Genomic DNA, 14534 nt, shown 5'->3' with positions numbered 1-14534 from the left:
TTTGTTTTTCTTAAATTTAGATTGTTAACTTATAACTGCAAGTTAACCTCATTAAATTTGGTAAACAGGTGTGTTAAATAAACAGTGTCTGGTTTCTACATCATTAAATTTTCTTTTAACATTGGATCTTTAACATCCTGAAATTCTAAAACAGTCACAAAATTATGGTAAACCCAAGTCTTTTGACATCCAGCCTACATCGGTGAGGAGGAGTAACCAATCAAACTCTTAGTTGTTTTCTTTGTGTAACTGTGCAAATAAAGAAGAGTTAATCATGTTGCTTTGGATTTTGTTTACTGTGTTAATGACATATCTATCACTCAAATTTTTAACAAATAAATATTATTCATCGATGATGCAGTGTATTGCAAACACCCAAGGTACACGGTTTTAAATCCCCTATAATTCCACGATAGCACCCAAATATGGCAGGTGCTCCAGTTGCTGTTGCTGATAGTCTATATTGGTACAATGATTTTTTAATGTCAGATCATACATCTGATCTGTATGAACCTTGATATGTATAATTAGAAAATCAGGAGCAGAGAAATTATTTCCATTTGGACTCTGCGTGCTTGTTTCTGGTACAAAGTGGATTTCTTCATTGCGATGCTAAAATTTTTCTAACAAGACATGAGATAGTATTTGGAATTCACAAGAAATTTTAAAGCTACATTAAAACATGGCTTATTAGCCACTTTCGCAAATTTTTGGAAAGAATGATGTTCTCTCTGTGTAAAAGAAACCTTCGTCCAGTTTCAGCAATTTGTTGGTCGTCTTCAAAAACTGAAAGGTTCAGAGAGGATATGGTGAACAGAGTGCACACAGAATGCGTTGTTGTAGTACGTTTATCCAAAACCAGTCACAGTTAAAATCATCCTCACTCGTACAAATTACATGAATGCAAGACTGCAGGGTTTCCAGTTATGTATCACATTTTTGTCTAAATCTCACCAAAAAAGTGTTGTCTAGCAATTAGAGATTTTATGAAAAGAAGACACAGATTGTATAGCATAGCTTAATAGTTTCTTCATCCTGTTTCATCTTTTTATCTCCACAGGTACAGGACAAGTCAAGTGATATCATAACATTACTGCCTGTAATTACACGAAATTTGCTTTATATTCTGAATCTGATAATCGGGAGCGTTAAATGTTTTTTGAAATTATTTATTGGAACTGTCTTTGGGGGTAACATTATAAGAAAACTGGGGCCTATTTTTATTTTTGTTTTAATCTCACTTCTTTTGTGAAAATCAACAGTGATAATTATACTATTAATTATCATTTACTTTAAAACGGCAGAATAGCTCCAACCCAAAGTTAGCTTGGAAACAGCTGGTTTGGTATTTTATTGAGCAGTAAAAGAAATGAAGTTTACTTTCATAATAATTGCATTCAGAAAAATTATTGGACTTGGAGGAAAATAAATGACTGCAGGTTCTAATGAATGTAATATGCAAATAGTAGTTACACAAAATGGCTTTTGAAGAAATCGTAAACAAAACAAAAAGCTTCCATATTTAATTTCCTTACTTTCCATGAATGAAATCTATTTTCTCTTTTTATCCAAACTGAAAGAGGATCTTCGAATAACATGGTCATAATAAGGAATTTACTTTCTATGCTTTAATGAACATGTAATCTACACATATAAATAAAACTCACTGTTATTAGTACAGCTCAGCAACAAAGACCTAATTCCATCAAAGATCTGATAACAAGAGTGCAAAGGAAAAAAGAATGAGAGGGCAGATAAAGAATGAGAGGACTTTTCACATTTATACATGTCCTTTTATAATTTTCTAAAAGTGTTATCTTAACGTAATTTTTATCTCAGTACTATTTACAAAGTTTATGTATCACTGCATTACATAGATGTTTAAATAAAAAAATAAATATTGTTTCAGATAATCATACCAGGCATTGTCATTTAATAATTGTTTCTCTTGGTATTGGGAAAAGTTCATTAAAGTCTGGCTGTGATGCTACAATATGATGTGATAAGCACAAGCAAATTTCCTGACAACTTGTGGACACACTTTTACAGTAGTGAATAGTGAGAGTCAGACATCTTTACAAATATTATACAATATAGTATGTTAACAGTTTTAGTACTAACAGTAAATTTTGTTAATTGCATAGGCACAAAAATGTTTCCACTTCTCAGTTTACACACCACAGGACAAACAATGTACTTTGGCTAACAACAAAACAAATGAAACTTTTGGACAGAGTCCTGGTCCAGCGCACAGTTTTAATCTGTAAAGAAGCTTCATGTTGGCTCACTCTCCACTGCAGAGTGAAAATTCATTCTGAAATAAAACAAATATTTACAATGTATCTAAAGTATCAGCATCAAGTTCACCAACACACAATACCTTGTCATTAAAAAATTCACCTAAAATGTGGTGATACTTGTTTGGAAGCCACAGTTTGAGTTATGAGAGGTGTTCGGAAATGATTTACAATTGCACTGTTTTATGAATCTGTGGGACGATGAACTGATTGTAGCAGGCTGTGCAGATGCTATGTGACAATTGTGAACACTGTGTATAATGGAAGGACAGCACTTGTTTGCTGTTAAGAAGGGAAAGCTGAGGACAAGATGGAAGGCAACTACCATGGGACAGAGACAGACTGCATGAGTTTTGTGAAAGGAAGGATTCAAAACAACAGATATTCCTAAAAGTTTAACTTTGATGTCTGTTCAAGAATCTCCTGTTTATGGGACAGAGCTTTGCCATCAACAGTGGAATGATAAATAAAGTTGACATCACTGGGCTTCATTGTTGTGCCTCACTCACTATAATGTATCATTTAAAAATACAACACCTGCTGGAATTCGTCCTAAAAGATGCTGAAAATCCCAAATGAGAAACAAAACCAAATAAGACTATTTCAACTTTTACTTTTATAGAATATAAAATTTTCTGTGCCCTGCACATAAATGTTCCATGCCTAAGAATCGTTGTGGAGATAATGCATTACTGTATATTACATTGTAGAGACTTAGACTTTAAAAAGACATGTTCTTAGATGAAGTCTTAAGAGTTCTATATTAGAGTATTTGAGCTGTTTTTGTGAGCATTAGTGTAGTTGCTACACCAAAAGTCATTTCTGAATGATCAACAAAAGTTATTGTATGATGGAAATGCTTTGGAGACTGTAATATATTGCATCTATACTTATAGCAAGAATATGGTGGAAAATGAAACAAAGTTAGTTTTGCTCCTTCTCATTAACCAGTGCTTAGAATGAAAGTTCAGTATTTCAAATTCTAGGCTACACAGTCAAGGAAGAAGAGATACAACATTGTGGCTATAAAAGGATGTCGGTCGAATTTTCTTTGTGCGTGAAAGTAAAATCACTATGTAAGACCTTGATATGAGAATACAAGAAACTTTATGCCTTTTTAATGGAATACATGGGTACCAAAATTGACTAAAGAATCCTAACTTTTTTAAGTTTGTCACATCATTATCTTTTTTAAGTTAGTCACATCATTATCTATACAGAATAATTATAGTATACCATTATATTCATCTGATCTTATTCTATTTGATTATGCTTTATTCAGTAACATGAACGGTGCAATGTGGGGTAAAAGATTGGGCAACAGCAAAGAATTTTAGGCAGCTTTCGACTAGTGAGTGCATAGTATCCCAAAACAATGATTCCGTGGTGCTGTAATGAAGTTTGTAGGTAGGTGGTGGTAGTATATTCATATCTGTGGGGAATATATTGAGAGATTCAATGTATGATGACTCATGTTCATTGATAAATAAGATAAAAAGTGCTATAATGCTATTATAATCATTTCCAAACGCCCCTCGTGTTTTGAAGTGAAGTGTGTAATGTTTTATATTGTCTCAGTGGCCAGATAATGTGTGAAGCTTTATTAGAGCTTGGTGTGGTAAATTCTTCTTTGTTTATGTGTATGAATATTCTGTATACAGTTGCAGTTTTTATTTTTGGTATTGTATGTATGAACATCCTGGTCAAACTGGAGTCCATACTCTGTAATTTTCATGAAAAAGATATGATATTTAACACATAGGCAAGTCAATGTAATGCGGTGAGGTGGTGGTGGTGGTGGTGGTGGTGGTGGTGGTGGTGGTGGTGGTTAAATAGTGGCCTGCTTGAGATTTTACGAGTTATGTTTCCAATGATTCTAATCTTTTTTTGAGTTATAATGCACTTACAACTTGCAGGAGGGTTTTCACAAAAAATAATTCTGTATCTGTGTAAGATGTAGCAACCATAATTTGTCAGTCTAGATCACAAAAATTTTTGTGAAGAGTAGAATCCAAAAATATTCATGGTCTAGATCGAACACTGTAATAAAATAGAGAATTGCTGATGTACAGTAAATTCATTAGCTTGCAAAGACAAAATGTCCTTCAGAATTAGTCCACCCCCCTGCACCCGCCCCCCCCCCCCTACTTGCATCCCTGCCCCTTAAGTTTCTGACACTACTTACTACTTCCTGACTCGGAATCCTCTTTCCTTTGTCACTCTAATATTTCCATATTTGATTTTCCTTGAAATGTTGAGTTTCGAGGGAATGTTGTGAAGCACATGTCGCATGACTTGTTGCAGGTGCTGTACGTTGATACAGTAGGCTTCATTTCGGACATCCCGACACAGCTGCTGGAGTCGTTCCGAGCGACACTGGAGGATGCGATGTTGGCAGATGTCGTCGTCCACGTCAGAGATGTCAGCCATCCGGACTCGGAAGCACAGGCTGTCAATGTGGACCAGACACTAAAGTCGTTTGATCTCAGTCCAGAGCTGCTCGAAAATGTCATAGTAGTGGGGAATAAGATTGACTTGGTAAGGAAATCCTCTGTCTGCTGCTGTGGTTAAGTTGTATGAATACTTACCAAGCTCCGTCTGTGAGACATCATTAATTTGTGTTATTTCCTGACATTAGGATCAAAGTAGACTAACCACTTTGCTTTATAGTAAAGCATTCAGAGAAACGCAACATTGATATGCAGTATTGAATTCTCTGGCAATGCATTGTGGAGTAGCTAAATTGTAGCTGTAAAGGGGATATGTGACAGATCTCTAAATTTACTTCATCTTGTTAGTTCTTTCTCAATTTTTTAAAATTACAGTTTCATTGATCATTCTTTTAAAAAAATGCAGCTAATTTATAAAAATTTAATTTTGCCTTTTTTATCAATGCAATGTAAAATGCTCCCCTCTTTACTTTTGCTGATATTTCGACATAATTTTCTTAAGCAGTATTATATTCTGCTCAACAGAGATAACTATCTGAACATTCCCTTTTCTGCAAACATTTGTTAATGAAACCAAAAAGTTAATGAAATGTGGTTTTAAGAATCAAAGAACAACAGCTCAGCACATGGAGGAGGCACTGAATTTCAGACACACAAAATGAAAAGAACACTAGAAAAATTTAAGCTTTCAGACAAAGCCGTTTATCAGAAATAGAACTCGCACACACATTTGCACGATGATGGCAGAACAACCCACCATCCGCCTCCCCCCCCCCCCCCCCGCCCCCCACCCCCCCCACACACACACACACACATACACACTCACACTCACACTCACACACAGCTACTGTCTCCGACCAACAAGGGCCGTAGTGGCCGGGGCTGTTGTTGTTGGTGTGTGAATTTGTGAGAGTCCTGTTTCTTGTGAAAACTCAGTGCAAAAGCTTAAATATTTCTATATTCTTTCCATTGTGCCTATCTGTGAGTCAATGTCTTCTTTATGTGCTGAGTACCAATCTGTCCTTTCCATAACGTTGTTGTTCCACTCTAGATTTTCCATTGTTTGAAACATCAGTAACTGTGTGACAGTGCAGTCACATGGTGTCATGGTGTGGGGGAGGATAGCTGGTTGCTAGGTGCAGTGGGAGAGGGGGGGGGGATGTATGGAGGAGACGGTAGTTTTAGTATTCAGGAATGATGAGAGATTTCTTGACATGGTGTTTACAGTTATATTCTGTGCTGACCGTCCTTTGGTGGTATAGTCTGATTAAAATGACTTCAGTTAGTTGCCTCTACAGTGTTGCCACAGTCGCTGCCACTCAGTTAAAGGTGACATGCACACACACCGGGTCACTCTTCATGTGATGTGGAGCAGTGTTGGAAATGGCTGTTGTCTGATATGGCGGGAACGCAAGATGCTCTGTCCACATATAATTTCATATGAACAGTGAACTGTGGCAGGCCATACATTGTGTAGCCCTGAATTTACACTATGGTCCTAACTTAACCACAACCTTATGATGTACAGTGTATCCGAGAAAACAGTGGTCAGCAGCTTCCAAAAGAACTATTAATCACACTCACTTTGTTCGTGGCAATTACAGTTGAACTCTACGAGCAAATTCAAGACACAAAAATTTCAGTTACAGCACTAAAAGCAAACTGCGACTTCTCCTTTTTTCATTAGTTGTCTGATCTAGCTTCACAGTGACTATGCGAGCTGACACGATACGAATCGATGGGCAGTCTTCGTTGACACTTGGTCACAGGTTATAGATGAAACAAGAAGAAAAAAAAAAGCAAATAAAAAAGTCATTATGATGATGAAAATGAAATAACAAAAGGTTAAAAATAAAAAAAATGAATACATTTAAACTAGTCAGTTGAAGATGACGAGATCAGCAATTTCGATGAAGATGGATAAATAAAAAAATTATATCGCTTGACAAGACTCATACCCACAACTTTTTACATGTCAGGTATCTACCTTACCTAATATGCAGCATCACTTCCTATTACGGTGTATACTACCAGTCACAACGATGATTTGTTTCCTTCAAAAAGCTCAGGCTGGTGCAATTTCTTATGAAGCTTATCTACTGTAGGCTAACCTCTGTGTTGGTGGTAACTGAAAATGTGAAGCTGAACCACATTTTGTACTAAGGGATCCAGTAGTGTTTGGCTAGTACTGTGTATGATACCTGTATATTTAGTTGCCATCATTATGTGTGTGTTATTTTTGGTGTGAGTAGCGTGTCTGCTGAAACTTGAAATGAGACCCAGACCTAGGATTCAGGACTCGAAACACATTAAGGAAGGAAGCCAGATGAGGAATTAGAAATGAACTGACAATTTGCTATGGCACTATGGTAACAGTGAACAGTTTGGGCGTGAAATTGTGTGCTGTGATGGGAGGAAGGCATATCCGACATGTTATGTGTCAGTTGTCAAATAATTTTAATCAAACCATAGTTATTGGTGTTCTTCACATGGATTTTGGTGGCTCTGTGCTTTTTTGATTTGGTGAGGTGTTTTCCTCCCTTTTTAAATTGCTTGTGTCCTACCAGGATTTTCCACTGCCATTTCAGTATCTTACCAATATACGATTAGTTACCCGTTTCGTCCTGTCACCAGTTGCCCGCAGAAGTGGCCAGTGCGCACCAGAGTGACTGGTTGCCAGTTTCCGCCACACGCAGTATCGGGCTGGACGCCCTCCGCGAGAAGATAGAGGGAGCGGTACTGCGCGCGACGGGCAGGACGTCGATGGCCGTCCGCGTGCCCTCAGGAGGGGAGGAGTCTCGCTGGCTGTACAAGGAGGCGGCCGTCGTCGGTGTGAGTGTCGACCCGCAGGACGAGCAGTACGTCTACGTCAAGGTCGTCATCTCCGACAAGCAGCTCGGCCAGTTCAAGCGGAGGTTCCTGCGCGGGAGGTCGTAGTGCTTCGAGCGACCGGTGTGTGAGAGACTGCTGTGCTGCAGGTACCAAAATGTGACACCTGACATTTGCCGTAGTATCTTTTGTATTTATTATAAATGTACTATATGGTGGGTTGTTTTTTTGAAATTGTACCCGTCACTTGCAATGTTGCAAAATAGATAAGTAGTTGTTACTAAGTAAAAATGGTTGCATGTATTGTACACTTTGAAAAGTTATATTTTGTACTGGGTGCGAAAATGATTTGGATTGTTTCTGTCGTGACACTAATATTTGTCAAACATTGCTTGAATTGTATTAAGGTACGTTTATAACAAGCTTTACTCTTACAATAGGCAACTTGGCAACGAGTTCAGAGCACGTAGTTTGACACTGGTAACACACAAATGTGACAATTGCGATGAGAATTACTTTTTGAGTGTGTCATTTTGACTATGAAGCTGACGTTTTTGGCAGTCTTCCATACTCTTGTCGTGCTCTTTCGTATTTTTGTTGAGATGTAATTTGTAGCATTTGTTATGTGGTTAGTATCACGTTCAGTTTCCTGATTTTGCACTGAAACACCATGTTGCAATGATTGTAACTGTTGTAGTGTAACTTCAGTAAATGTTGCTGTTGTAGACACACTAGGTTTGTTTGCAGGTACTTTTGAATATTTGAAATACCTTCAGGTATGCCACACTATTAATGTTGTTGAATTGTCAATCTTCAGTTGCTAGTAATGATGTATTGATGTTGAGAATACATCTCTGTGTGACTTGAATAAATGCAATTTGTATTTGGCAAAAAGTGTTGGAGATTCAGAAAATACTTTTTGTCCCCAAAGTGCACATTAATGTTTTGCGCCACGTGTGACACAGCAGTGTACCCCTTTTTTCTCACCACATTGAACCAGTGGTCTCGAGCATCAGCGCATGTTGCATTAAGGGCTTTGCTTCACTTTGATTTCTTTTAGACACCCAAATGACTGCTCTCTGTCTTTCCCCCCCGACTCTAAATTTCAGTTTCCATAGTTAGTGTAAACACTATTCAGAATTGTTTCAGATTTAACCTGTTAGGACCCACAAAAATTAATATTTATTACACTTACACCCTTGTTAGTAGAGTATTGTGTACAGTCACCTATGATTAGAGGACGAATGAAAAAAATGACATTTTCTTTCAACTGACACAAGCTTAGCCGCAAATTGTTTTATTTGTCTTGGGTTGATGACATTGATTCAGAATAAGCTCATTTGAGCAGAACTGCCATATTCAAGTGTTTGTCTAGGTGGAACGACATCCATAATGCATCTTGAGCAAGTTCTCTGTCTGGTGATATGTCCTTATTTTCAGTCACATAGTTTAATTTGTATTGGACTTTCAGTAATTTTATATAGTGCTTTCAAAAAGCCCAATACAAAAGACACACACACACACACACACACACACACACACACACACACACACACTCACACTCTCTCTCTTTTCTCTCTCTCTCTCTCTCTCTCTCTCTCTCTCTCTCTCTCTCTCTCTCTCTCTCTCCCCCCCTCCCTCCCTCTCTCTCTGACTAAAGCACAGAATTTCCATAGTTGCAGGTGGTATAAACACACAAGATTTTTCCCCATTTTCTCAGTGGTATTTCAAGAAAAGAATGTTGCCTTCCCTCCAGGGATGCTCATTTCAGTTCAGTAGAGGAGATGGAACCTTTATTTGCAAGTACTTCAGCAGATAACCCTTCCTTCCGTAAGTAATCTTTATGCCAGTTTTTATCTTTGGCTTCTGTGCTGTCACCGCCAGACACCACGCTTGCTAGGTGGTAGCCTTTAAATCGGCTGCGGACCGTTAGTATACGTCGGACCCGCGTGTCGCCACTATCAGTGATTGCAGACCGAGTGCCGCCACACGGCAGGTCTAGTCTAGAGAGACTCCCTAACACTCGCCCCAGTTGTACAGCCGACTTTACTATTGATGGTTCACTGTCTACATATGCTCTCATTTGCAGAGACGACAGTTTAGCATAGCCTTTGAGAAGGAAAGCAAATACTGTTTATTGCTATTACAAAAGCCGTTTCTGCAATCAATTTCGTGTTTCTTGCCACACATATGGAACAAAAATTCAGGTATAGTGTGAAAGACTTGGTCAAGCAAGGTTTTCAGACTCTTATTAAACATAGTCCGTGACTTCCTGGTCTCTCTCTCTTGTTTTTATGGTGAATTTTAAGGCAGGTGTTACACATTGCTTTGGTTAAATGATGAATTTTTAAAGGCAGATTTTATGTGCTCTTTGGGCATTATATTCCCTTTGTCTGGAAAGTTCAGGACCAATTTTTTTTTAAATAGAAAATTCGACTTACCAGGCAATGATCCCAGCTCATGTTGAAGTAGTCCCCTTGGTTGTGCCACCATTTCTGGAGGTCTTGGAAGCAAGCAGGGAAATTTTCATCTGCGACGATTGTAAGCTCATTTTCACAGCTCATTGTCTTTAAAGGAATAAGACATTTGCACACATCACTAGGTTACTAATGGCATTTTCACACAATTCAGTTCCTAAGGCGGGTACTGCATCTCTTCGATTTTCAAGTTTGAGAAATTCTGATTCATATGTGCTGCTAACCAGAACTTGAAATCGTTTATATATATTACAAGATAAGGAAATCATAATGGGAAAAGCACATTTTAATCTCCACGATTCAGTTGGTTGAAATAGGAAAGGAGTTCCAGAATGAGATTTTCACTCTGCAGCGGAGTGTGCGCTGATATGAAACTTCCGGGCGTGAGTCGTGCTTCGGTAGCTCAGATGGTAGAGCACTTGCCCGCGAAAGGCAAAGGTCCCGAGTTCGAGTCTCGGTCGGGCACACAGTTTTAATCTGCCAGGAAGTTTCATATCAGCGCACGCTCTGCTGCAGAGTGAAAATCTCATTCTGGAAACATCCCCCAGGCTGTGGCTAAGCCATGTCTCCGCAATATCCTTTCTTTCTGGAGTGCTAGTTCTGCAAGGTTCGCAGGAGAGCTTCTGTAAAGTTTGGAAGGTAGGAGACGAGGTACTGGCAGAAGTAAAGCTGTGAGTACCGGGCGTGAGTCGTGCTTCGGTAGCTCAGATGGTAGAGCACTTGCCCGTGAAAGGCAAAGGTCCCGAGTTCGAGTCTCGGTTGGGCACACAGTTTTAATCTGCCAGGAAGTTTCAGGAAAGGAGTTCTTTGGTTTCACACTGCAACAAAATTTCATCCTCTGTCTGTAACATTTCTTCACAGTCTGAACATTTCCCACCTTTTCTCAGCTTTTCAAGTACTGTTTTGCTAGTGCAGCTAGCAATACAAACCAAGACTTTCAAATCTTCATCCATCACGGGAATGTTTGGTAGTTGCTCTAGAGCAAGTTCTAATTTATCTAAATTTTCATATGTTTCATGTTTTGTGCTGTAATTTACTATTGCTGCAAAATCATTTAAACTAAATTCACCATGTTTAGTAGATCTGAGTTTCAGTAGATTTATTACTTTGAGTTTCCTCTCAGATTCCAAGATTTGCTCGACTGAAACATTACATGTGCAGCCACTTATAAGCTCCAAATCTTGCTTCTAAAGCATCAGTGTGTAATTTTCCTGTAAGAATGTAGGACCAGTTGTATGTGTTAGAAATATATCTGCATAATCGAACTGTTGTTGCAAGTGTACGAGAGAAAGCAGTATATGTTTGATTGATTGGTTTTCTGTGAGTATGAAATGCATGCCAGATATTAACATATGTTTTCAAATTTCCGAGAAACAGAAGTGTAAAGTAAGTGGGTCCAGTGATTGGGCTAGCATTAGCATCTGATGTGTATTTACCTTTCATGGGATGCGATGCTGCACATTAGAAACTGTCCACAGTTTAATGAATACTTTTAAAAACTGAATAGTGCCATCAGAAATATCAATCCCTTGACTTTCCAAAATTTCTAGTGCTGCCACATTTTTAGAATCAAAAACACTGAGTGCAAGTGAAACACTGTGTCTCGTAATAGAAGTTGGATATACTGCCTTTCTCAGTATCTTTGAGGCAAATTTCAACAGTTCATTTTTCTCAGAATGAAACGGGTTCCTCAAATCTGAAAATTTTGCTTCACTGATATTATATTCACATGCAGCATTCCCTTCATCAAAGTGTAGAAAGGCAATAATGAAAGCAGATGTGTCCTCAATATTTGGCATTATGAATGATTCATTTTTCCATTCAACCTGTTATTTCTGATACACTTTAGCAAGTGCACACTGTCAAACAGAAGAGAGATTTGGTTGGAGCAGTTGGATTTGTAATACATGGCTGTAAAGCCACCACACATAAGCACATACATTTTCCTATTGGTGCTATGATTCTCTGTTACCAGATATATTACATCATATCCAAGCTCATGCATTATCTTTAATATGTCGATTGTCATTTTCAGTAGTATATCAGAATGAACATTTTTTACAGGAAAGAGTGACGTTTCTTCCTTATAATCAGAATGTAAAGATGATGCCATGAAAACCTGCATTGTTCCTGGTCTTGTATTATCTGGAGTATTCTCAGCACCACCAAGTATCTTTCCTGCCTTATAAGAGAGTATAAGGGAGTGGAGCTCGGGAGATGACAGCCATCGGTTCCTGCAGTTGCCTCGAGGGTTGAAGATGCAGCGACCCGAGGTGGAGAACTGCAGCCCTAGGTACCGGAAGGTCTCACCCAATCGTAGGGCCAACACGATAGTGTTGCCAGCCTCGAAGGTGACGTGATAGTGTTGCCAGCCTCGAAGGTGATGTCGCTGTCCACCTTCACCTTCTTCTCCTGGCCATATGCGACCAAGGCGAGGGTGAAACACTTCCAGGCGTTGATGTTGCACCCATCCGGTAGACCATCCTCAGCAGCACAGGGTGGAGGGCGACACGATCCACCGAGTCGAACACTTTAGAAACGTCGATCGATGCGACAAAGACAGAGTGGCAGGAGAAGAGGAAGGTGATCTCCGACATCCCGTCCCGAGGGACGAATGCCCACCAACATTCGTCCACAGCACACACACGCAACAGGCGCGAGGCGAGAACAGTGTGAGACGTTCGCGCCAACACTGAGCAAACGGTGACGGGGCGAAAGTCAGCGGGGGATGTTGGTGCATCCGTTTCGGGGAGGAGGGACGTGCGCGCACGAAGGAGGCACTCGGGAAGGGCCCTCGCCAGAAGGCAGGTGCCGCAGCTCGATGGGAGTGAGGCCGTCAGGACCCGCTGGCGAGCCTCTGTGCGGCGAGGCAGCCGCAACCTCCTCACTGGTGACTGCCCCCCACAGGTGCTCGAAAGCGACAGGCTCGGAGTGCGGCAGTAGGCGGTCACGGATGAAGCCCGCGGTGGAGGTGGGCTTCTCGGTGAAGAGGTCCGCCCAGAAGTCCAGCAGACAGCGGATGTCGGGTGGCAGGTGCAGCAAGGTGCCATCCACGAGGCCACGCACGCGGCGTGTGCGCGACTGTTGGAAAGCATCCTGTGTCTTTGCCTATTCCCATTGGCGCTGTTTGCATCTCTGCTGCGGCGTCCCCGCAGGTGGCCGCTGAGGTGCCTTGCGTGGCTTCTGCTTCTTCTCCTTCTCCTCTCTGGACCCGACCAACGGAAGGGCATCCGGGAGCGTGCCGAGATGATGTCGGGCTGCGTCCACGGCCCCAGACCGACGATACGATCGAGGGCCGAGAATCGCCGGGCAGAGGCAGGTAGCCCCGCCAGGTGCTGCCAGATGGCGGCGTCGGTCAGCTCGGTGTCGTCAGCCGTGAAGTCACCTGCCGCGTCATCGGCCGGCGCAGCGTTGTCGCCCATGTCGGGCAGTGACCTCTCCGCTCCCCGGCGGGACGCCGGCTCTTCCCCCTGACCGCTTTCAAGTGCCTCCGTGAAATCCCGGACGAGCTGCTTGTGGGCGGGCTTTCGGCGTTGGCACGTGATCGTCTCGAGCGTTCGGTCGGGAAACGTCTGTAGAAGTTCTCAATTTACGAAGAAGAACCGGACGTCCCTCTCGAGGAACAGTTCAGCCTCTGCTTTGGGGAGTGACAGGACCTGTTCTTCTGTCCACCTCGCACGGTGCCTCTCTGTGACAATCTCGGCATTGGCGGCCACTGGGTGTTGTTGGTGGCGGCGGTGGACCTCAAGGCCGTTTTTCGTGGTGAAACTGCGGTGGCACTCACTGCAGCCAAAGAGTTCTGCAACAGGAACAGAATCTTAGACACTGCTGTTTGGCTGGGCAGGTGCTGGGGAAGTTTGGGTGGTGCCGTCAGCGAAAAGGCCACCACTCATGCTTTCTTGAATGCTGCCCCCAACTGAAACCAAGGGGATAGTGCAAGGGGGGCTGGTAACACCCCCCCCCCCCCCCCCCCCCCCCCCGCCCCGCAAGGCCCCGGTGCGGTCTTCCACTCGGCGAAATCAGCGGGATCACGTGAAGGGGGGAATACCGCAGGAGAGGAGAGGGTAGGAGAGGCTAAGAAGGGTAGGCCCATGTATTGCACATCACTCTCCCTGTAGCTACAACCCGAAGAAGGAGCCTCACAGCAGCAGCCTGGTCACAGCAGAATCTCGCTTCGAAAAGCTAAGTCCGGCTGCAACCGATATGCCACTAAGTCTGACTGCAACCGATATGCCGCTATGGTACCAATAGAGCTATCTGTGAAACCATTTAGGTGACTCACCAGATTGTCAAATTTTGTCCATTTGTCACATTTCAAGTTCTCTTCCTTCCCAGACTTTAATATCCATTTCACGGTTTCTTATGGCAAACACACATTTTTGTGAAACACTTTTACTTCCAAGGTACTTGATATCTCGCAGCACACTGAAACTAATGGCACATCACTGAATGAATCATCCTTTAATTTAATAAGACACATA

At 41.4% G+C, this 14534-nt stretch overlaps 1 protein-coding gene across 1 annotated transcript in view; it reads left to right on the top strand.

Moving 5' to 3' along the window:
* Positions 1-8468, top strand: part of LOC126428259 (putative GTP-binding protein 6) — a 42680-nt gene extending 34212 nt beyond the window's left edge. Inside the window, exons 5-6 of the mRNA XM_050090171.1 lie at positions 4602-4835; positions 7382-8468. Of these exons, the coding sequence (XP_049946128.1) occupies positions 4602-4835; positions 7382-7684 (537 nt within the window). The 3' untranslated portion in view covers positions 7685-8468. The remainder of the gene's footprint in view (positions 1-4601; positions 4836-7381) is intronic.
* The last annotated feature ends 6066 nt before the right edge of the window (positions 8469-14534 follow it).

Source organism: Schistocerca serialis, chromosome 12, assembly GCF_023864345.2.
Source record: "Schistocerca serialis cubense isolate TAMUIC-IGC-003099 chromosome 12, iqSchSeri2.2, whole genome shotgun sequence".
Taxonomy (NCBI): Eukaryota; Metazoa; Arthropoda; class Insecta; order Orthoptera; family Acrididae; genus Schistocerca; species Schistocerca serialis.
The sequence above is the reverse complement of the archived record's forward strand: the minus strand, read 5'-3'. Positions and strand labels throughout refer to the sequence as shown.